Consider the following 24858-nt stretch of genomic DNA (forward strand, 5'->3'; position numbering starts at 1 on the left):
CATTAGCTGAAGGTCCCGCCAACTATGCTGCCTGCAACACTGGACCATGATGTGTCCATGCCTCATAAAGGCACGCACTTCATTTTGTATTATTCCCTTTTAGTACATTGACCCTGGCGGGCCTATAACATCCCGTTCTGTACTGATGCTGAGTGCATGGCTTTTCAGATTACATACAATGTATATATAGATATACAGCACAATCAGATATTTCCTTTATTCCACACCCAAGAATCAATGTGTAAGTGCTCTGTTCTGTAACAATCCTCGGCTCACAGAAGTGGGACAGGTTCAAAAATTTGCATGTTACCGAGAGGCAAGAGGACGCCCCACTTCTTCGTAGGTGGACGCGCACAATGTATACAAGGCAGCTCTGGCCAAGGAAGGAGCTGACTCTATAGCCATCTGGTGGTCCTGAGTCTGCAAATGTCTCAGCATAATATGGCCAAGCATTACCTAAGTTGAAGCCTTTGTCTTCAGTCATACATATTATATATATATATATATGTTTTGTTTGTAATATAGAATATATATATATAATATATATACACATATAAACACACGAGAACATATTATATGGGGGGCAATAGAACATTTAGCCTTGCTCGTTACTCTTACCCTTCCCATATCCAAATTTAGGTCACCCAGATCACATTCAATGGGTGAACATTGATGATGATGATAATGATGATGAATTCTCACGTCTTAGTGTACCAAAAGGTTTTCAGAAGCATCAATGAAAAAAAGGTGACTTCTTGCATCTTAAGGTTTGCTCGATGGTAGAAAAGAAAAAGCCTTAAATCCTTGTTCTTTTTTGCTTTTGCCAATATGGTGATTGAAGATCTGCTGCAGAATGATGTCAACCTGGGAGCATCCATTCCTGGTAAGTGCCGGACTTCAATGGCAGTTTTCATTCGAAAAGCTTTACGAGCCACTCATCTCTATCCAACTCAGGGCTTGTGAGCTGTACACGGGTGGCGGGTTGGAATAGAGCCAAGCGATTCCCTTTCCTCTCTACCCCGCTTTGCTGCCCCTCAGACTTCCTGGTCCTCAAACACCTCAAGAAAGAGCGGTGGGAACAGCTCCGTGGGACACTCAACTTTCATATGTAGGAAGCGACTGGCATGGCAAGCTCCGATCATGCGCAAGTCAGTCACTTTCATCAGGAGCTTAGGCCAGAAGTGGGGAATGTTGTGTTTGCGGTGGTTGATGTAGTGTTCGAAGGCGAGGAGGTACGTCTCCTGACATTTCTCTATCTTGTCTGTGCAGATCAGACCGGTGCGGTCTAGGAAAGGAGAGAAATCTTAGAACTTGTGCAAAGTCATAGAAAGGTTACATTATAACTGAGAAGCAAACTTTGTAGCAAAGAATGAGAGTACTGGTAGGGGTTATCTGGGACTTTGCCTATTTTTCCCTATGGGGATAAGAACTTATAGGCAGGTACTTGCTAATTACTTACCTGTTGCTGATCTCTGCCGGCTCACTGTCTGCTCCTGTCTGTGATTCTGCTGCTCCAATGACTTCACGTCAACAAAGAAGATTCTTCTCCTCCTCTCTTCTCTGTTGACAGGGTGTGACTGCTGATGTCATGCCGATTAACTGCTTCTCGCTACCTAACTGCAGGGAGCCGGCTGTCAACCAGCATGACATAGGCAGTGACGCCCCATCGACAGAGCAGACTGGAAGAAGAAGAGCTGCTCTGTTGACAAGAGGCCAAAGGAAGCAGCAGAATCGCTGGCAGGAACGGTTCATGACCGCTCTACGCCGGCAGAAGTAGGCACCGGGAAGAACTGGGAGATAGTTAGCGACTACCTGCCTGTAAGATCTTAACCCCATTGGAAAAACATAAGCAAAGTCCCAGATAACTCCTGTAATGTTTAATATGTAGATGACGTTATTTTATATTAGTCTACATCTATGCAGCATGGAGCAGATAATGAAACACATACATTTATGTTGCCGCAGTTTAGTGCATATGGTGGCAAAAAAATGTGAATACACCATGAATAAGCTTTCTTTTTTTATTGATTAAATAAAATTGGTTGGATTTATTTGAAAGGGTAAGAGCTAATGGTAGGAGTGAATGCAGTGACCAAACTCACATCCGGTGGTGAATGATGTGCCAATTCATAACCAAAAATGGGCAAGATTCAGACGAACTATCTGATCTCACCCTCAAGCATCTTCATCCTAGGGCAGTTACCTTCTCTCGAGTGCTAGAAATGTATTTATTAAAGATATTGTACAGAGATATGTATTCACCTGAGGACATGAGCAAGACGGCTTGTAGCAGAGCCACTTCTGTGTCATCAAGATTGAATGCAGACAAAGATCGTCCCAAGTCAAATATGGCATCAGAGACCACCCCCAGACCTCCGTTCTTTAGCTGTTCTTGCTTCACTGCCATCTCGCCGCTCAGTGTTAGGGTCTCGCTGTCTGGATCATACCGCACGGCAGCCCGGAGAGACATGATCTCCATACAGCATCCTTTCAACAGGATGATCTGGTCTTCACATGGTAACTGCAAACAGAAGCAGAGGTCAAAACTGGTAACACAGACGATATCTAATGATTAAAGTAGGCAACAGAGTCAGTAAAGTCTCAAACAAACAGTCTATAGCATGAATAGATAGCTATTATAATCCTTGTACAGTACATGCTTCTCTAATATATTTAGTTTAGAATGTAACTACCTTTTCTATTTCTTTTTAATAATTGTATCAGGCATAGAAAGTTATGAAGCTTTAGAAAAATCACTTTATTAGAGGATTTGTCTTCATGTCTGTAAACAGAAAAAAACAGCTTCCAAAGTACCCCTGCCTTTCCCCAGTCTATTTACCTGCCGTTATCTGCACTGATATCAGCACACACTCATTTGGAGTACAGATGATGGCAGTGAAAGGTCAGCTCTTGCCTCCTCCTCTGAGCATTGTGCCGACCGTTTTCACTGCCATCATCTGTACTCTAAGGCCATGTTCACACTATGCGGTTTTAACTGCGGAACCGCCGCGATTTTGCCGCTGCGGGTCCGCAGCTGTTTTCCATGCAGGGTACAGTACAATGTTACCAATGTTACCCTATGGAAAACAAAAACCGCAGTGCACATGATGCGGAAAATCCCGAAAAAAAACGCGCTGAATTGCTGCGGAAAAAAAGAAGGACCATGTCACTTCTTTGTGCGGAATCGCAGCGATTCTGCACCCATAGAAATGCATTGATCCGCTTACTTCCCGCATGGGGCTGTGCCCACCATGCGGGAAGTAAGCGGATAATGTGCGGGTTATACCCGGGGTGGAGGAGAGGAGACTCTCCTCCAGGCCCCGGGAACCATATTTGTGGTAAAAAAAAAGAATTAAAATAAAAAATAAGCTATACTCACCTCTGAAGTCTCAGCGCTGCACGCGGCCGTCCGGTCTCAGGGTTGCTATGCGAGCAGGGCCTGCGGTGACGTCGCGGTCACATGACCGCGACGTCACGAAGGTCCTGGTCGCACAGTATCTTTGGAACCGGACCGCCGCCTGCAGCGCCGAGGAGATCGGGACGTCAGAGGGTGAGTATATCATTATTTTATTATTTTTAACACTACTATTGATGCTGCATATTGCTGCATATGCAGCATCAATAGTAGAAGTAAAATCCCGCAGCGGAACCCGCAGGACAAACCGCGATAAATCTGCAGGGATAACCGCAGCGGGTTTGCCCTGCAGATTTATCAAATCCGCTGCGGGAAAACCCGCAGGACAGAACGCAACGTGTGAACATAGCCTAAATGAGTGCAGTCTGATATAAATGCAGCTAACAGCAGGTAAACAGACTGGAGAAAAGCGGGGGATTGGAAGCTATTTATTTTTTCTTTCTACAAGTTTGAAGCCAAGTTCCCTAACAAAGTGATTTACAAAGTTTCATAACTTTCCACGCTGAACATAATTATAAAAGAAACAAAAAAATCAAAGTTTATTTATTCTTTAAGGCACAGTTTCTTAACTGTGGCTCTTTTACTTTCAAAAAACTACAACTACCAGCATGGCCTGACATCTTCAGGATGGCATAGCATGTAGGGGGTTGTAGTTTCACAGACAGCGCTATCAGAGCGTGCTCTTATATATATTAGGCTGTGTCAGCTGCTGGTTACAGATCCGTAATTCTGGGCTATGAGGCCTCCTATACATTAGGCTGTATCCGCTGCTGTTTACAGATCTGTAATTCTGGGCTATGAGGCCTCCTATACATTAGGCTATATCCGCTGCTGTTTACAGATCTGTAATTCTGGGCTATGAGGCCTCCTATACATTAGGCTGTATCAGCTGCTGTTTACAGATCCGTAATTATGTGCTATGAAGCTTACCACACAAAGATCATTATTTCCCCATAGCTGTGCCATATAGTGCACTGCACCGTTCATTATTTCCCCATAGCTGTGCCATATAGTGCTCTGCATGTTCATTATTTCCCCATAGCTGTGCCCCAAGTAGTGCTCTGCACTGTTCATTATTGCCCCATATCTGTGCCTTATAGTGCTCTGCACCGTTCATTATTGCCCCATATCTGTGCCTTATAGTGCTCTGCACCGTTCATTATTGCCCCATATCTGTGCCTTATAGTGCTCTGCACCGTTCATTATTGCCCCATAGCTGTGCCATATAGTGCTCTGCACCGTTCATTATTGCCCCATAGCTGTGCCATATAGTGCTCTGCACCGTTCATTCTTGCCCCATAGCTGTGCCATATAGTGCTCTGCACCGTTCATTCTTGCCCCATAGCTGTGCCATATAGTGCTCTGCACCGCTCATTATTGCCCCATAGCTGTGCCATATAGTGCTCTGCACCGTTCATATTTCCCCATAGCTGTGCCATATAGTGCTCTGCACCGTTCATATTTCCCCATAGCTGTGCCATATAGTGCTCTGCACCGTTCATATTTCCCCATAGCTGTGCCATATAGTGCTCTGCACCGTTCATATTTCCCCATAGCTGTGCCATATAGTGCTCCGCACCGTTCATATTTCCCCATAGCTGTGCCATATAGTGCTCTGCACCGTTCATATTTCCCCATAGCTGCTCCACATAAATCTGTGCTGCTGCTGCAGTAAAAAAAAAAAATGCCATACTCACCTCTCTTCCTTGCAGCTCCCGGCGTCCGGTCCCGGCGTCTCCCCGCACTGACTGATCAGGCACAGTCAGAGCGGATAGACGCCGGGAAGATGGAGCGGCGCCCGGCGGCTGGAACGGGGACAGGTAAATATGCTATACTTACCTGCTCCCGGCGTCCGGACAGCTGGTCTTCGGTGCTGCAGTTCTTCCACTGTTCAGCGGTCCCACGTGACCGCTGAACAGGGAAAGAGGCAGAGCTGCAGCACCGAAGACAAAGTCAGACTGTGACGTCAGCCACTGCTGGCGCTTCACTGATGTGGAAGTGCCAGCGGCGGTCTCAGTGGTTGTCAGGGGCACTGAAGGAAGGGACTCGCTTGTCTCAGGCAAGCAAGCGAACCGGAGGGGGCACCATAGTTTGGGGAACGTTCCCCGCGGCACACCCGACCATGTGCGGAACACTGGTTGAAAATCACTGCATTAGGCTGTATCCGCTGCTGTTTACAGATCTGTTATTCTGTGCTATGAGGCCTCCTATACATTAGGCTGTATCCACTGCTGTTTACAGATCTGTAATTCTGTGCTATGAGGCCTCCTATACATTAGGCTGTATCCGCTGCTGTTTACAGATCTGTAATTCTGTGCTATGAGGCCTCCTATACATTAGGCCGTATCCGCTGCTGTTTACAGATCTGTAATTCTGTGCTATGAGACATCCTATACATTAGGCTGTATCCACTGCTGTTTACAGATCTGTAATTCTGTGCTATGAGGCCTCCTATACATTAGGCTGTATCAGCTGCTGTTTACAGATCTGTAATTCTGTGCTATGAGGCCTCCTATACATTAGGCTGTATCAGCTGCTGTTTACAGATCTGTAATTCTGTGCTTTGAGGCCTCCTATACATTAGGCTATATCCGCTGCTGTTTACAGGTCTGTAATTCTGGGCTATGAGGCCTCCTATACATTAGGCTGTATCAGCTGCTGTTTACAGATCTGTAATTATGTGCTATGAAGCTTACCACACATTGTGATCTATCAGCTGCTGTTTACAGATCCATAATTCTGTGCTATGAAGCTTTCCACACATTGTGATGTATCAGGTGCTGTTTACAGATCTGTAATTCTGTGTTATGAGGCCTCCTATACATTAGGCTATATCTGCTGCTGTTTACAGATCTGTAATTCTGTGTTATGAGGCCTCCTATACATTAGGCTATGTAAGATGCTGTTTACAGATCTGTAAATCTGAGCTAATAAGCTGCTATTGCTTCGCATTGTATCTTAGTGTTATTGGAACCTCACTTTCGGTGATGCCAATCTGTAGAGTCCATTTTTGAGTACTGAGCGCTACAGGCCAAGATGTTTGTGCTTTTCTGGCCAGTATTATAGCGTGTACAAACCTCAATAAGCTTTTGTTTTCAGGGCCACTCACCTCGGAGAACATAGGCAGTTTCTTGGCAAAGTCCACCACTCGGGTAATTGCAGGGGTGATTATTTTGGTGAACTCACTGAAAGCTTCTAGATCAACTTTATCCCCATCTGGCATTGACGCCATGGGAGACTGCCCAATGTCTTCAGGCTTTCATGTCACAGGGAAGAAGAGGAGAGACACAAAAATAGCATGAATGTGTATGTAGGGAAAACATAAAAGAAATTTACATTAGTACATGACTAGTAGAGTAAAGATCAAACCTAGCTTTCCACTTTCTCCATGAATGGAAAGATTGGAGAGAGCTACAGATTATCTGCTCGCCTGGCGTTTATCCAGCAGAGGGAGCAATATAACAAGGCAGGACAACCATAAGGGAAAGAGAGCGTGTACCCTCCACGTGACAGGGAGAGGAGGGAGTGGGGAGACAGCATGGGAGGGAGAGAAGGAGCTGCAGCTCCCAGCTGCTTCTATCCTTCTCAGACAAAATGTACATGCGTGCGTCATGTAAAGGCCTGCAAGTATACTAATCCTAAATGTGCAGGAATCCATGATCAAAGCAATACTGTCTGGGCATCGAGAGCCCAGTGCCAAGTTATAGGGCCAGCAGCTGCGCACTGCACAGATATCCATTAATATGCACGGCGGTGCTGTATGCAGGAAGCATATACTGTACAGATAATACATGTACCAGATAACATGGACAGCATGGCAGTAATGCTGCGGAGCACGAAACTGTATGAATTTCTAGAACGTTCTGCAGCACAGCCATATGGTGAGATATAGGAAAGTGCACTGCATCATCTAAGTAAAGGGAGGCGTTACTGGCAGAAACCTAACACTGCTGCGGGAAGAATAGAGCATGAATTGCTCCGCACACATGTGGCGGGGAAAGTTTGTGAATTGCCGAAAGACAAGGTGAGGGATAGCACACAGCGGGTGAGAAAAAAAAAGTAGGACAGGCGCAGCTGCACAGTGACGGATATCGGCACACTACAAGCACGTGGCTTCCTCTGCGTGTAGGCCAGTGAATTACGGACCAGAACAAAGCGCAGAATGTATACCTTCTAACACTTTTAAAGGCTGAACTTGATGGACCTACGTCCCAAGCGATGTGACCCTGCGTACCATGCTAGCATGTTCCATGTTTAGGAGTGTATTGTGCAAGCTCACTTCTGTGCGAGCGCTGATACAGCATGACAAATCTATTGTGTACGCAGGCGGCACCGGGGCACTCTGACACAGCTGTAGGTCTGCCAGGGTCTATTTCCAACCCTGCAGTGTATGCCTGCGTCCACCAGTCCAGTCTCCTGACACTTGTGTGACTGAAGGACTGCGCTTATACATCGCTGCACCCTGGCGATCTATAGGTGCACAAGTCCAAAGAAAAATAAACCGAACGTTTTTGTTTGACATCGGTGGCGGAGTATTGGCTTGTCTGACCAGAGCTATGTTAGGTATGAACGGACTACCTCTTGTCATTTTGGGCTATCAGATTTCCAAGATAGCAAAGATCTTTGAAATGTTCTTGTGACAACACTTGGGAGATGCCTGCAACGCACTGGATGATATATAATAATGACACATTAGTTCATCCCGCACCACTGCACAATAAGGGTACGGCCGCATGGGGTGAAACTGCTCCTTCGGCAATTTAGCCAGAAACCTCAGTGCCATCTGCAGAAGCAAATACCCATCAAATCATATCGACTTGGGTGATCTGTCTGTGGGTTTGCCACTACAGAAAGGGTAAATAAAAAACCCTTAAATCCCCTCCCTTAGTAATACTAGCCTGGTCCTCTGTAAAACCTGGCCTACTGCAATGATGATGTGTCCCGTGTGACCACTGAGCGTGCACATTGGACAAGACGCCATCAAGGCGTTATACAGAGACTAGCAAGCAACCAGGCATGGAAGCCACGGGGAGTATATTACCTTTACATTTTTTATGTGGGAGCTGCAGATTTTGCTGCGGATCAGTGGGTGATCTGCAATAAAACTCACAACTGCAGATTTGACATCCCTACTGAACTCAACGAGGAAAATCTGCAAGAAATTGGCAGAATAAATTGACATGCTATCGATTTAGAATCAGCACTGACTTCAGACTGATTTTTTTTCCCGATTTGTTAAAATCTCAACCTCTTTGCAACTACTATAAAACGCAGGAGATTTTCCACCAGTAAATCTGAAGATCATTGAGCAAATGCATACGAGCATATCCTAAAAAAATACCATTTTAGGAAGCAAATTGTGGCACGTGTTAGTTTGTGAAATATCAGGTCTGCCCTAAGTGCTATCATTGTGCTATCAACAGTCAGCCATGAAGTGGTGGTCCAGGTAAACTCACGGACGGGGCTAGTATCTACCAGAATGCATGGCTCCTACAGAACAATTTAGTGGACAAGGGATCATGATATAAGACAGTTTCTCATGATTTTGATCAGCTTTCTTAAGACATTTTGCACAATTGTTTCTTCTAAGGTTGCATGAATAGTTTGGGGAAGGCAGTTTTCATGTTCAAGCATGACTGAGCCCCAGTGCACAAAGCAAGGTCCATAACGGCATGACTGGGTGAATTTGGTGTGGAAGAACATGACTGGCTGCACAGATCCCCAACTTCAACCCCATCGCGGATATTGATTCCCTCGGCACCATTCCCACACTGTCTCCTAAGATAAGTCTTGCCCGCTTTTTGTTGGGTTATATACCAGTATGTTCTCCTAAGGAACCAACCAATTGGGGAAACGCGTCGAGAAATGTACATGCTGGCTTTTTCTTGATTTGAACTAACTATGGGGTAAAAGATCTCCTATGATTTAATAAGGGGTATTGACCCAGAATTGATTTTAAGTAATAACCTCTCTGTCCATCTTTGCTTATTATTAATCATTGGATATATAAATCAGAGATAAGCTATTAGATTCATCTTATTTCATATGGCACAATAGTGTTCTTTTTCACTCTGTCTCATTTAGGGTTATTTAGGGAAAGGAGGGAGAGACGTCGGTGAGGGGGGCGCCATTGCGCAGGTTGAGGGTGCCAACCTCCGCTGTTAGGAAGGGATTCTATAGTGAATTACTGTAATAGGGAGAAATGTTTTCCCTTTCCCTAATATTGTTTGAACAGACTCATATCATATGGGGTAATGGGAATATATATAGAAAATATTTGTCATTAGTATATTAAAAGTTATATTTTAATTTGGCACTATACGGTGAAAGTATTTCTATTTTTTGGTACCTACCTATTGGATTTACGGTGAACTGCTAACTTCAACCCCATCCAAAACCTTTGGGACGAACAAGTATGGAGATAGTGGACCAGATCCACTCATCCAACATCAGTGTCTGCCCTCACAAATGTTCTTCTGATGAATGGGCAAAAATGCCCAAAAAAGAGTTCAAGTTGTTATACCCACAAAGAGGGGACCAACTCCATATTAGTGAACATATAATCCCTTTAAAAACAGCTTTTAATAATGACATTTAAAAAAAACACGTACCAAGTGAAAGAATGGTTAAATGCCATCAATAAATATTGACCACCAACGTACAACAACCCTGCAATCGACCTATCTTATACCTGCCTTACTGTGGAGGTTGGCACCCTAAAAGACAGTCGTCGGGGTTATTCCAACTCCATATTGACATCAATGGCTTTCGAATGTCATGTCCACCATGTTCTTATAGATGTGATCGTCAGTTGTCCGTATTATTTTGCCCATATAGATGATACATGGGCACTAGTCAAACACAACAGCAGAGAACCAGAGCCAAAAAGACTTTTGCTTTATTGGGTGCTCCTCAATGCAAGAACTACAACTCTCAGGATACCCCCAGGTATAGGGTCAGGACTTCAGTGATGTGATGACCCATGCATCCTTATTATCCACTCACACACTTTACAGCAGGCTGTGCTGCTTTGCCAATGGGTAAAAGTATAGAGGGGTGTAACAGATGCGGCTTGCTCTCTCCGAGAGGTCACAGCCTCTCCATCTGCACAGGATGTTTGCTTAAGGAAATCAAGAGATTCCCGGCTGTATCCTGCCATGTACACATATCAAAATCTGTGCTTCGCTATACCTCATTATAATACCAGCCGTACATGTATCCTCTAAATGGGGTTAATGAGGATTGCATGGTGCTATGGTGCTAAATGGCTAGGTCCTGCTCCAGGCCTCTGTATGTGGATATTGCACTCTCCAGATCCCTCTCCAATAAGTGGAATGCTTACATCTACAGATATCCAATTCTTTTGTTATACATATACAGTTAGGGCCAGAAATATTTGGACAGTGACACAAGTTTTGTTATTTTAGCTGTTTACAAAAACATGTTCAGAAATACAATTATATATATAATATGGGCTGAAAGTGCACACTCCCAGCTGCAATATGATAGTTTCCACATCCAAATCGGAGAAAGGGTTTAGGAATCATAGCTCTGTAATGCATAGCGTCCTCTTTTTCAAGGGACCAAAAGTAATTGGACAATGGACTCTAAGGGCTGCAATTAACTCTGAAGGCGTCTCCCTCGTTAACCTGTAATCAATGAAGTAGTTAAAAGGTCAGGGGTGGATTCCAGGTGTGTGGTTTTGCATTTGGAAGCTGTTGCTGTGAGCAGACAACATGCGGTCAAAGGAACTCTCAATTGAGGTGAAGCAGAACATCCTGAGGCTGAAAAAAAGAAAAAATCCATCAGAGAGATAGCAGACATGCTTGGAGTAGCAAAATCAACAGTTGGGTACATTCTGAGAAAAAAGGAATTGACTGGTGAGCTTGGGAACTCAAAAAGGCCTGGGCGTCCACGGATGACAACAGTGGTGGATGATCGCCGCATACTTAATTTGGTGAAGAAGAACCCATTCACAACATCAACTGAAGTTCAGAACACTCTCAGTGAAGTAGGTGTATCTGTCTCTAAGTCAACAGTAAAGACAAGACTCCATGACAGTAAATACAAAGGGTTCACATCTAGCTGCAAACCATTCATCAATACCAAAAATAGACAGGCCAGAGTTAAATTTGCAGAAAAACACCTCAAGAAGCCAGCTCAGTTCTGGAAAAGTATTCTATGGACAGATGAGACAAAGATCAACCTGTACCAGAATGATGGGAAGAAAAAAGTTTGGAGAAGAAAGGGAACGGCACATGATCCAAGGCACACCACATCCTCTGTAAAACATGGTGGAGGCAACGTGATGGCATGGGCATGCATGGCTTTCAATGGCACTGGGTCACTTGTGTTTATTGATGACATAAGAGTAGACAAGAGTAGCCGGATGAATTCTGAAGTGTACCGGGATATACTTTCAGCCCAGATTCAGCCAAATGCTGCAAAGTTGATTGGACGGCGCTTCATAGTACAGATGGACAATGACCCCAAGCATACAGCCAAAGCTACCCAGGAGTTCATGAGTGCCAAAAAGTGGAACATTCTGCAATGGCCAAGTCAATCTCCAGATCTAAACCCAATTGAGCATGCATTTCACTTGCTCAAATCCAGACTTGAGACGGAAAGACCCACAAACAAGCAAGACCTGAAGGCTGCGGCTGTAAAGGCCTGGCAAAGCATTAAGAAGGAGGAAACCCAGCGTTTGGTGATGTCCATGGGTTCCAGACTTAAGGCAGTGATTGCCTCCAAAGGATTTGCAACAAAATATTGAAAATAAAAATATTTTGTTTGGGTTATGTTTATTTGTCCAATTACTTTTGACCTCCTAAAATGTGGAGTGTTTGTAAAGAAATGTGTACAATTCCTACATTTTCTATCAGATATTTTTGTTCAACCCTTCAAATTAAACGTTACAATCTGCTCTTGAATTCTATTGTAGAGGTTTCATTTCAAATCCAATGTGGTGGCATGCAGAGCCCAACTCATGAAAATTGTGTCACTGTCCAAATATTTCTGGCCCTAACTGTATATATATACATATACATACACACGCAATAAATATTTTTATATATTATAAATAAAGAAAAAATTGAAGCAGCACTAGATCCACCAAATCTGGATGCAAGCCTCTCGATCTACTAGCTATTAGATCAACAGTAGAAAATAACATTTAAGAAGGCAGCGCTTGTATATGACATTTCAGCTCCCGTAATGAGCCTTTCTCACATTTGAGAAGTACTGCCTGCTTTATTATTTTTAGATGTATATTTTCATTAGGGTCTGTCTACAAACATGACATAATTGGTGGTATTGTGTAATTAATATTCGATTTCCGCCAACGTATTAGTTGCATATTGGTCAGTCTTATGTTAGTGACGTCAGCTATTGTCGTGGCCTTATTTCGTGTACAATGAAAGACCGTAGTCTGTATGGCGGTACACACACTCCTATGGAGGCTAAAGGTATGTGCACGCATTCACTACGTACAGCAGAGAAATGTACTGCAAATACTGGAGTGTTGGCATGAAAAACGCTGCATAAAACACACTGGTTTTTTGATGCTTTTTTTTGTTCATTCATTTGAGAATGCTGTAAAAACACTGCAATAATTGACATTCTGCTGCCTCGAAACTGCTTCAAATCCGCAAGGAAAAAGTAAGCAGCGTTTGCATGAGATTTCAGAAACGTCATTCACTTTGCTGGTACTGTAAGATGTGATTTTTTGTGGCAAAAATGTGCTGAAAAAAACACAGAAGAAATGCCAGGTGTGAACATACCCTAAAAGAGATATTTTTGAGCACATATGAGAATAGAGCAAAACCTGGTAAAATATCAGAACTGTCATTATTTTATATCCTAGAGGGATAAGTGTTTCTGTCCGTCCTTCCACCGTCAGATGACATCTCTGTAGGTCTGAAAAGATTGCGGAGCTGTCAAGAAGCTATTGCTAAGAACAGGAAAATAGACGAAAGGGAACATTTCTACTGGATGACAGAAAATGGAAATTTGAGATGTTGTGGAAGGCGTTGGGGACTAACTAGTCTTAATATAGTTCTTTTAAAATAGCAGAAAGTGGTATGTATGACACCAAGTAATGAAAGGGTGCAAAATCAGAGCTACTCTGGGGATACACATCTGGAGTGGGTGACAGTGCTGTGAAGATCGTGCTGCACTAATGAAACAAAGCAGTTACTGATGTCCTGTGAACATGGTCACCCCAGACCAATGTCAGTCCATACGTCACATACTCTGATTATTTCTTATTTGCATCTTGCCTCACCAGGAACTTCCTGCGCTGCTTCCAGTGGCTGCCCTGTGCATTGGTACTTCGGTGAGCTTCTGTCACGATGCGAATCAGCTCCCATTCTTCACTGCTTGGCTCAGGCCGCTGCTGCAGAGTCTTGATCATCTCCTCCTTCCGACGCCGTTCCCGATTTTCTTCAATCAGCTTCCGCTTGGCTACCCGCTTGGAATCATCCAGGACAACTGTGGAGATGGAGGGAGCTAAATAAAGAATGAACAGCAGAAGGAAACCATACATGTCCTGGTATCATACATTGTGTCCAGTGTTTTATACGGTGTGCCTCTGTGATAGGAAACATGTAATATAGCTAATGTAATAAATAAGGCTACAACGGCTTGTAATCATAGCCAGCCATCACTTTGATCACGGTAATCATACTTACGGTCCATCGCCATGCCCACAGCAATACATTTCTTAAAGCGACAGAGCTGGCACTGATTCCGGGTGATCTTGTCGATGATGCAGCAGCCATCGTACTTGCAAGAATATGACGGGTGCAGATTCTTTTGGATGGTGCGGCGAAAAAAGCCCTGCATGGCAAAGAGAAAAAAAGGACATTTTCATTACTTTAATTTCTACAATAGATAATGATGATTAATTCTTCTCATTTTCTGACACCAGAATCAGTAAGAAGAAAATGAACAGGCAATCATAATGTATGGTGTTTAATAGCTAAATAATAATAATTACAGTTTTGCACACATTATCATCTAATGGAGCTAAATAGCTCCTATCTGTCAACTCCTCCAGAAAAGGCAGCACCCAAATCAGAAATATGGTGTAATGGACTTTATACAACCATGTGGCTCAATAAAGGGCATTATACTTGACTTTTGGATTTGGAGTGCTGCCTTTATTTGGAGAGGTATACAAGAAGAGGAATCTGACAAGGCTTTGAACCCATTGCTCAGCTGATTGCATCAGTGTGTATTTCCTGTTTATCTCTATCCATCTCATATCTATCTATTATATCTATCTCATATCAATCTATCTATCCATCTGATATCTATTATCTATCTATCTATCCATCTCATATCTATCTATTATATCTATCCCATAACTATCTATCTCATCTCTATCTATCTATCTATTATATCTATCTCATATCTATCTCATATCAATCTATCTATCATATCTATCTATTATATCTATCTCATATCTATCTCATCTCTATCTATTATATCTATCTCATATCAATCTATCTATCTATCTATCTATCTATCTATCTATCTATCTATCTATCTATCTATCTATCTATCTATCTATCTATTATATCTATCTATCTATCTATCTATTATATCTATCTATCTATCTATCTATCTATCCCATATCTATCTATCTATCTATCTATCTATCTATCTATCTATTCCAACCCTCTTTATCTATCTCTCATATCTATATTATCTCCCTTTCTAATATCTATCTGACATTTTATACTTGTCGCTCGCCTCCCAGAATACTCTTTATATTGTTTAGGCTGCTTTTAATCCATTTTAATCCAGTGTGGCCATTTCCTGCTGGCATTTCCTTCCTAACTCTGTGTGCCAACTACCAGAGGCAGACATAGAAACATATCCATACAGTTCAGGAGTAAAGAATATAGTCTGTATTACTGCAGCCTGTGAGAAGGAGGAAGAGAAGGATCTTTGGCTTATATATTAATTACGGTATCTGTTTGAACCACGACCATTGGGCATTTCCATTATATAATTAACTCTATAAAGAACATTGAGCCTTGCTGAAAAATGGTTTTGTTGCCCATAGCAACCAATCTGAGCTCAACTTTCTTTTTTCACGCAGCTCTAGACTGTGTGCTGATTGTTTGGGCAACAAAGTCAGTTTTTCTATTAGACAGTCCTGATAAATCTGTCAAACAAGCAGCCTGTGACCACATCCTCAGCCTGTGCTGTCAACAATCTCATGTTAATGACATATACTGTCACTTTGACAACGGGAGAGACTGTCCTTCTAAACATGGGCAGACGTCAATATATCCGCACGTCAGCAATTAGAGATTGCAGCGTAAACGATGGCGGCTCACTCACCTTGCAGCCCTCACAGGTGATGCACCGGTAGTGGTAACCTGTGGCCTTATCGCTGCACACCACGCACGGCTCGTCTTTGTCCAAGTAGCTAGGGATGTACCCTGCAGAGAGCAGAGATACCGAGCTGTCACCTGTGTCGCCGGGTGAAAGGAGGGGGACAGTCTTATTCAAGTCAATAACACAGATACAGGCTGTGGGGGTATGGACAGACTCCTGACACACTGTGCCAGAACAGAGGGTCAAAACAGAGGAACAAGCAGAGTGGCTCAAGACGGGCAAAGACAACACATAGGGTCTGATAGAGGCAAGACGCACACAGCCATAGAGGACACACACAGCCATAGAGGACACACAGCCAGGCCAACGCATGGAGACACAGGAACACAAGAGGGCCTGTTCATTGTGTCGTAAGCAATTATCCAGTGTCTCTCCCTTCTGAATATCTCTCTCTCTTGCCATTTCGGAAGTAATTATGTTTTATAACTCTGAGATCCTGTCTGGACGGTGCAGCGATGGCAGCGGGGTGAAAGGGGGCCTGCTGCGTGGGGTGAAACGGCGCCTTCTGCGGCACAAGGGCTAAAAACGTGGGAGGGAAGGCCTGACATTGGTGTTATGAGACACATCATGGTCGTATTACAGAGGAGGAAACACAGCACCACAGGCAACGTGCCATCAAATTGGAGGAATCACCTTGATGATGTGCTTGTTCAGGAGATAAAAAAGTCATTTCAGATTCATCAAAGCTATTTATACGTATAATGGCTAATAATAGTCTAGGGCGTACTGTCTTTCCTAGAAAAGTGGGACCTATAGACCAGGCAATGCTCCTGGGCAAAAGGTATGCAAATTAATTTTCCTGCAGCTTAGTGGCGCCACTGTGAGCTGAGCCATCTTCACGGGATGCCCTATGGTAAGTATGATCAGGGACAGATAGGGCTAGTGTTAGTTTCCGTAACCACATAGTGAGTAGCCAATCCGCTTACATAATGCCCCCACTATGTACAGCCAAAGATGGCCTGTTGGTAATGAGCGAACAAGCTCAGATAAGACGTTATCCGAGCATGCTCAGGTGCTAAACGAGTGTCTTTTGGTGTGCTCGAAAAATATGTTTGAGTCCCCCGAGGCTGCATGTCTCTTGGCTGTTTGACAGCTGCAACACATGCGGGGACTGCCTGTCTGTTAGGAAATCCCTGCTTGTGTTGCTGCTGTCAAACAGCCACGAGACATGCAGCCGCAGGGACTCGAACATAGCATTCAAGCACGCCGAAGACACTCGGTCAGCACCTGTGCATGCTCAGATAACACATTAACAGAGCACATTCACTCATCACTACTGCCTATCACTGCCGTATGACCAAGCCCTGCAATCCACTACATGACTTTTTGCAGGATTTCCAGATATTAAGATTTTGTAATGGCAGAAAGCAGAGACAGTAAATATTCAGAAGCCATTGTCATGCCCAAACTAGTCCTGTCAAGCTGATGACAGAATTGTATTGATTACTAAACTTACTTTTGGCACTGAGTTACAGAAAAGTGATTTATTTATTTCACGGATTGCTAGTTACTATGACAGGAGAATTTAGGTGGGAGCAGCAGTTATAGGACTAGCTGATAAAATAGTAAGCATACCTTCCGAAATATTGCAACGAAAGAGGAGAGCGTACTACACACATAGCCATACCCCCAATCCACATTTGTAAGATAGAGCAAGGGAGTGAAGAATGGTAAAGATTAACCCCTCCATGTTTTTAAGATTCTCCAGGAAAGCCAACCCAGTTACCAGCAGAGCGTGCATCGAGTTCTAATTTTCCTAATCCCTGGTGATCAACTTTCAAAGAAGTACAGTCATTTGTCAGCCTGTGTTTTATCCATGGACCCATATGGATGCGTTTCTTGTCCATTGACAAAGTGAAAACCATAGAGAGGTGGTTCCTAAGGCTCTAGAATTAATCTATAAGGTTAGTTTCAAACAGCTAATGATCAGTGTGTGGACCATGATGACTAGATAGCCACAGATCTCCTGACCCGAATTCAATAGTATCATAAGCATATATGATGGCAGCGAGTTTGAGTCAGGAAATCCGAGGCCAGTCCAGACATCGGGGTCTGCACATTGACCATGAACGTCGGATCTGCGAAACTGGCCTAAATCAGACATTCAAAGTTTTTTTTCAAGGAATTTGGAGCAGATTCTCTTCCAAAAATCCACATAAAAACTCTTTATATAAGCCTCCTGAGTTAGGGAATCTGTCAGCAGTTATTTTGCTATTGAATGCGAGAACAGCTTAGTGTAGAGCCTGATTCCAGGGATGTGTATTTGCTCAGCAGCTTGTTGTAATTTCAATACAATCAGTGTTTTATCAGCAGGAGATTATTATTTGAGGAATAAGTGTGGCTTGCAAGACAGGCAGGTAATATGTGTAACCCCGCTCCCATCACTGATGCACACAGGAAACATGCCAATTAGTGGTGTGGGCGGGGTTATATACAGCTTAGCATTCTGATCTATGTCTACATCAGAGAAAACAGGGATTCTATCAAAACTACACCAAGCAGTCCAGTAAGTGACACATCGCTGGAATCAGGGTCTCTGCTTCTACATCATGCTGCTTTCAGATTCCATAGAAATAAATCTGCTGACAGATTCCCTTTAACCCATTATCTATCAATGTCCTTTTTTGGGGACGCCTAATCCTTAGCTTCTAGCAACTAAGATTTTATAATTTTTATAATTAGGTCCAATTTTTTGTGTTGTGTTTGTAAAATGAATGTTTTCAAAATAGGAAATCATGTCATTGTCATTTTTCATTGAATATTGGGACGCCCTTTTCTGAAAAATCCGTACTTGTAAAAATTTTAATTTGGCAAGTAATGAATTAATGAAAAATGCTCCAAAACCCAAGGAACAAACAGCACCATGTGCGCTCTAGCAGCGTTTTCTCATTGATATCAACAGTAATCTTATTCAAAGGTCATTTAAAGCACTTTTTGTGTGGATTTTGGAGCTAAATATATTATAAAACTCCTTGTGGATAATTTTTATGTGGATAATGGAGTAGATGTTGCTCCAAAATCAAAATGAAAAAAAGCTTGAAATACTCTGCTGCGGAATTACCAGGAGTTTCACCCTTTGTATGACCAATGGGTGAAATCTGTGATGAAAATCCACTGTATTGAGCAGATTTTTTTTTTTAAATCTACATTTCTGGCAGATCTATGCTACAATTTTTTTTCTGCAGCACATGGATGAGAGGTTATAAGACCTAATTTCCACTACTAATATACAGCAGACCGTCTATCTGGAAAATCTGAATGAAAAATCCAATGCATATAGAGCCCGTGTGGCTATACCCTAAGACTGCATTCACACATAGCGGTAACACTTTGGCTTTAATCCACTGTTTCCCTGCTCAATCACTTAATCTTGTAATCCTGCATAACCTGCAAATCCGAGCGGCCATTGTGATCACCTGCACGGCTTTGCCGATGAAACAGGTGTTTCTCAGAAAGATTAAGTGATTGGCAGTGATCCGGCAGCACAGGGCTGCTGTAATCTAACGCCACAACTCACTCGAATGCTGCATCGGTACGCCGCATAAGTCTGGGTTCACACACAAAAATTAATGATTCATTGTTTTTGCCCCAATTTTCAAGTCTTGCTAAAAAAGGACAAATTTTCTCAGCAATTTAATATATATATATATATATATATATATATATATATATATATATTTATATATATGTATATATATATATATATCATGGTATAATGGACCCAATGTAACGGAAGCAAGTCCTATGCTGATAATTGAGATTTAGTAATGTTCTCCTGGAGAATCCTTACAGGAATGAGGAAATGAAATGATGTTGGGATACAGAAGGAGTGACGGGACGGATTATACAGTGGGAGGAGAGATAGAAATGTCAGGTCTGAGAAGCAGAATACCCTCCCAAGCACCCTCAGTGGACATCTTACCTGACATTCCGCCTTTTCCCATACATTGGCTATTCTTTCTTTTACGCTTCCCATCCGGCCACCTGTACAGATAGAGAGATAACATGAATAAAAGACAAGATAGAGGCTGTCCGAAATAGCTCACTAATCCTGATGTGTGTATTGAACCCACAAATTGAGCTATAGAGAAGAGAGTCTTCTAATCCTGCACGTCATTAATATCCAAGTATTAAAACTCTCACCAAACAGGACGCCACCTAACACACCTACGTTTGAAAACACTCACCGCCTTGAACTTAAATGCTCCGGATTACTATATTGTGTCACTGTGTCACTAGCTGTCTATGTCAAAGTGCTGACCGGCACAAGCTGCCGAGCATCACGCATCTGCGGAGCTTGGGAACGCAGGTGCCCGATGCCATTATGTATTGTGCAAAAGGAGAAAAATACATTCCAAAGATGATAACGGTGAGCGCTAAAAGACCCCACTGCCTGCCTCAAGGGAGAATGAAATATATCCAAGAGGTTATCTACCTATGGGGCCAGTCTTTTTTTTTCCTATCTAAATTCATGTATTTTGAACTGAAAATCAGTTTTGCCATTCAATTTCATTCCAAATTTTGCACCGTTTTGGCTCTTACAAGCTTTTTGTTTCCCTGCATTATTCAACTTTGATGCGGTCTGGAGTCAAAAGTGAGCTGAGAGGAGCTCAGAAAAAGACAGATAAACAGTTACATACTCTCCCATTGGAACCCAAGAATGAGGGCTCTCACAGATTATCAGTTAACACCTGTTTTGCAACATTTTTTTTATAAAACCCAATTACAACAGTTTTTTAACCAAAAAAACTTGCATTTAAGTAAGAAAAAAAATGTCAGTGGACAACCCCTTTGAATATGAAAACTGCCAGCAGACTTGTCTGATAACCACCTACCTTTTGTTTTAGTGTAGAAATAACAGGATTGTTAACGTGGGGGCTTAGCTTGTTTTGTTTTTTTCTAAAAAAAAAAAAAAAAAAAGAATTGGCCCATAAGAAAGAAAAATGCTAAGTTGGGCTATTCCAATAATTCTAACGTCCCTGTTGGTCCAGAGAGGTGAAAATAATAACTGTAAATTCCTTATTAGGCATTAAAGAGGTTAGTAATAATTTCTAGGAAACGAGACCCTGTGAAATGTAGGCTATGCTCACAGATTTCCAAGGATTTTTTTTTTTCTAGCAAATTCGCTTTAAAATGATGGTTACACTTTAAGAATTTTGATTTTTATTCCACAAATTAATAGTACACGTGAAAACTTTGTAATATATCTTATCAGAGAAAGCTGCTTTTTTTCACCTTCTTTATTGATCTTCCAATCTAGATGCAGGTGTAAAATTTGTATTTAGTGAATTTCCCAGAATGTGGAGACGGATGGGGCAGAATGTGAAGTCGGATGGGGCAGAATGTGGAGACGGATGCGGCAGAATGTGGAGACGGATGAGGCAGAATGTGGAGTCAGATGGGTCAGAATGTGGAGTCAGATGGGTCAGAATGTGGAGTCAGATGGGTCAGAATGTGGAGTCAGATGGGTCAGAATGTGGAGTCAGATGGGTCAGAATGTGGAGTCAGATGGGTCAGAATGTGGAGTCAGATGGGTCAGAATGTGGAAACAGATGGGTCAGAATGTGGAGACAGATGGGTCAGAATGTGGAGTCAGATGGGTCAGAATGTGGAGTCAGATGGGTCAGAATGTGGAGTCAGATGGGTCAGAATGTGGAGTCAGATGGGTCAGAATGTGGAGTCAGATGGGTCAGAATGTGGAAACAGATGGGTCAGAATGTGGAGTCAGATGGGTCAGAATGTGGAGTCAGATGGGTCAGAATGTGGAGTCAGATGGGTCAGAATGTGGAGTCAGATGGGTCAGAATGTGGAGTCAGATGGGTCAGAATGTGGAGTCAGATGGGTCAGAATGTGGAGTCAGATGGGTCAGAATGTGGAAACAGATGGGGCAGAATGTGGAGACAGATGGGGCAGAATGTGGAGACAGATGAGGCAGAATGTGGAGACAGATGGGTCAGAATGTGGAGACAAATGGGTCAGAATGTGGAGTCAGATGGGGCAGAATGTAGAGACAGATGGGGCAGAATGTGGAGTCAGATGGGTCAGAATGTGGAGTCAGATGGGTCAGAATGTGGAGACAGATGGGTCAGAATGTGGAAACAGATGGGTCAGAATGTGGAGACAGATGGGTCAGAATGTGGAGACAGATGAGGCAGAATGTGGAGACAGATGGGTCAGAATGTGGAGACAAATGGGTCAGAATGTGGAGTCAGATGGGGCAGAATGTAGAGACAGATGGGGCAGAATGTGGAGTCAGATGGGGCAGAATGTGGAGTCAGATGGGGCAGAATGTGGAGTCAGATGGGGCAGAATGTGGAGACAGATGGGGCAGAATGTGGAGACAGATGGGGCAGAATGTGGAGTCAGTTGTGGGGGTTTGGAATTAAGCCCCGATGAAGCCATTGAACATAGTGGCAAACGCTATGTAAACCCAACCTAAGAAGCTTCTTTCTACTCTGGGACTGATCATCTCTGACGCTTTAATTTCATCTGCGCTGATCATTTCATTCAATTTTACAGGAAAAAAAAACACTTCCAAAACACTTGGAAAACTGAGTCATTATGTTAATTTCTATGGGAAATCCACTTTTCCGTTCATGAAAGGAGTTTTATTTTAGCATTTTTGTTTCCTCTTTAGGTTTTTGAAAAATGCCTGGTGGAAAAAAGTCCAAATCACTTCTTGGAAGAGGATCCTGACATAATCCACTTTAAGCTGGCAATGTTAAATCAAAAGGCTGCAAAAAATAAAAATAATTACTTAAGGAAAAAATGCATAAGGAAAAAAAGTCAAAAATTCTTCAAATCCATTTCAGGAAAAGAAAAACTCCTCCAAGAGCTCCCCTAAAGAGGAAAGTTTATTGAAGAAGGATTCCGCTTGAACAAGTCTTCAGATTTGTTCTTCTAAAACGACTCCATGTGAACATGGCCTAAAAATCGTCCCAAGGAGGAGTATAATCTTCTTTTTAAATCTTCGTCTCCATTTTATCAGTTGTTTTATTTGTGAGCTCTCAGTCTCCAATACATCACATGCCCCACACTGACTACCTGAGTGCTACAGTGACGTCCATGTGGCCTGTAGGCCAGAGCCTCGCTGCATTCCTATGACACTTACATTGAGGCTCTCATAAGAATACAGAAAAAAGATGACTTTCGGTCCACAAAAAAGATGTTTTAGGATTTGGATGGTCAGAGTTGGTTATGACAACAGTGCCAGAGAACGGAGAAGATAGTGTGGCAGATTAGCTTGCACTACCTTTTTACTTGGTGTACAACCTGATTACAACTGGAGGCAAAGATAGAAAATAAAATATTCCGGAGTGCTTCCTTACATCAGTTATGGCAACCATAAATAACTGCATTTACGCAGCACCCCAACTATCCATATAAGCATTTAGCAGCAGGCTGTACGATGTATCTTCTAAGTTCTATGTGAAATTGCCATGAATGAAAATAAGGTGCCGTGAGGAGCGACACAGGCTCATCAATGGGACATTGAAGTCCAGAAGAGACAACTTATCCTTGTCTGGAGATGGCAGAAAGTTCTGCAGGTTGTGCATTAGCGAGGGGGGGCAGATAATATGCGCCATACATTCCTTCTGTCTGTGTCATAATGCAGTGGGAGTAACAGGTTACATGTTCTATGGATTCTTTCTGCAGTCAGCTCGACTCAATGCCGAGGGGGAGGAATAAAGTTGCTATGCATCTATTCAGCCTGTGGAACTCTTTCACGGACAATATTACTTTTTATATAGAATCAGACTGCGTCAATTGTCATTGGGATCAGAAGGCTACCATAATATCAAATGTATTGTCTCTGTCTGCGCCATCCAGGCAGGTGTGTGCCGGACTTCATTCCGTCACTGAGTGCCCACAAGTACAAGGGGGGAGAACACATAATACATCCTTGCCATGCTACAAGGTCAGACACGGAACACGCAAAACTTTCCCTAAATAAAGAATCATTTACAGACATGATCATTTCACTGGCAGCATCAGTGGAAACCAGGCAGGGGCAGAAGACGGATTAGACACTTGCCTCATTTTTGGCACTCCGTAGTGGGATGAGAAATATATCTGTATCACCTGACGGGCTATAATACTTTCATACAACTTATTACATAACACATGAGACGTCTATGTCATGTAACTGTAGGGAGTCTCAGAACCAAAAACCTTCAAGTCTTCTTAGTTAAGTGCCCTCCTACCCATTTGTCATGTGAAAGAACAGTCCTAGTGGCCAGAGCGCTTCATCCTTATGTATCGGGTCAGCCTAAAAATTATCATCTTTTCTTTTTCCTTTTGCTCATCGCTAGATGATTGTCATTGTTTCCTACCTTTCCATAAGGGATAGGACCAGGACAATGATGTATTTGAAAAAAGATGCTCCAGAATTGGCATTTCATGGGGAATGCAAATATGAACTAAAGCAGACATGTCAGGAGTGGTCACACATCCTTTTCTAAAAATGAAATTCGGGTTAAATAAGAGTTTTACCATTGTTTGGCTCTAGTTTGGGTGGCAATGGGGGTAGGGAGAGGACTGGTGAAAAATCAGGTATATGTGGCACATGTAGCCACGCAGCAAGATTGCATTACTACTGGTGAACATATGATATTATACCACCATCGTTTTCACCGCCTGAACAAATGCTGATAAAATGGCCATCCGTCCAGCTTCAGAAAGAAAAGAAAGGAAGGGGATGATGGCTGCAGACTTTACATCTAGATTTTGTATCTGGGTGGAATATCTGTAAATGTCACCATGTGCATAAGTGAGGTCCTCACTACAGCCATCTATACACTATGTGTTCTGTGGCCCTCTCTCTACATCTCTCCTTGGGGTAATGTAGTGGTTAATCAACCCTGGTCTGTTTGGTTCTGCTTTGCGGCATTTTCAAAGGGAGGAATGTTATTTTTGGAAGTCGACATAGGGTACTGATTGCGGAGGATCCATGCCAGGTTTGCCATAAACAACTTTGATTCCCACCAGATGCAGGGAATATCAAACCAGAGATAAACTTGAGCAGATGAGAAGAA

The 24858-nt window shown here is 42.8% G+C and overlaps 1 protein-coding gene across 3 annotated transcripts in view; it reads right to left on the minus strand.

Annotated features, from left to right (window-relative positions):
• Nucleotides 1–908: 908 nt before the first annotated feature.
• Nucleotides 909–24858, minus strand: part of THRA (thyroid hormone receptor alpha) — a 150450-nt gene continuing 126500 nt past the window's right edge. The window contains exons 2-8 of one of the 3 annotated variants that reach the window (XM_069751634.1): nt 19746–19807; nt 15767–15867; nt 14104–14251; nt 13698–13903; nt 6525–6671; nt 2263–2521; nt 909–1285 (exon numbers count right to left, since the gene is read on the minus strand). In XM_069751634.1, the coding sequence (XP_069607735.1) occupies nt 1035–1285; nt 2263–2521; nt 6525–6671; nt 13698–13903; nt 14104–14251; nt 15767–15867; nt 19746–19807 (1174 nt within the window). In that variant the 3' untranslated portion in view covers nt 909–1034. Of the gene's footprint in view, nt 1286–2026; nt 2522–6524; nt 6672–13697; nt 13904–14103; nt 14252–15766; nt 15898–19745; nt 19808–24858 lie in introns of those variants that run through there. The other 2 variants (XM_069751633.1, XM_069751636.1) reach the window with 2 other exon arrangements.

The sequence above is a fragment of the Ranitomeya imitator genome, chromosome 2 (genome assembly GCF_032444005.1).
Source record: "Ranitomeya imitator isolate aRanImi1 chromosome 2, aRanImi1.pri, whole genome shotgun sequence".
NCBI classification, from domain to species: domain Eukaryota; kingdom Metazoa; phylum Chordata; class Amphibia; order Anura; family Dendrobatidae; genus Ranitomeya; species Ranitomeya imitator.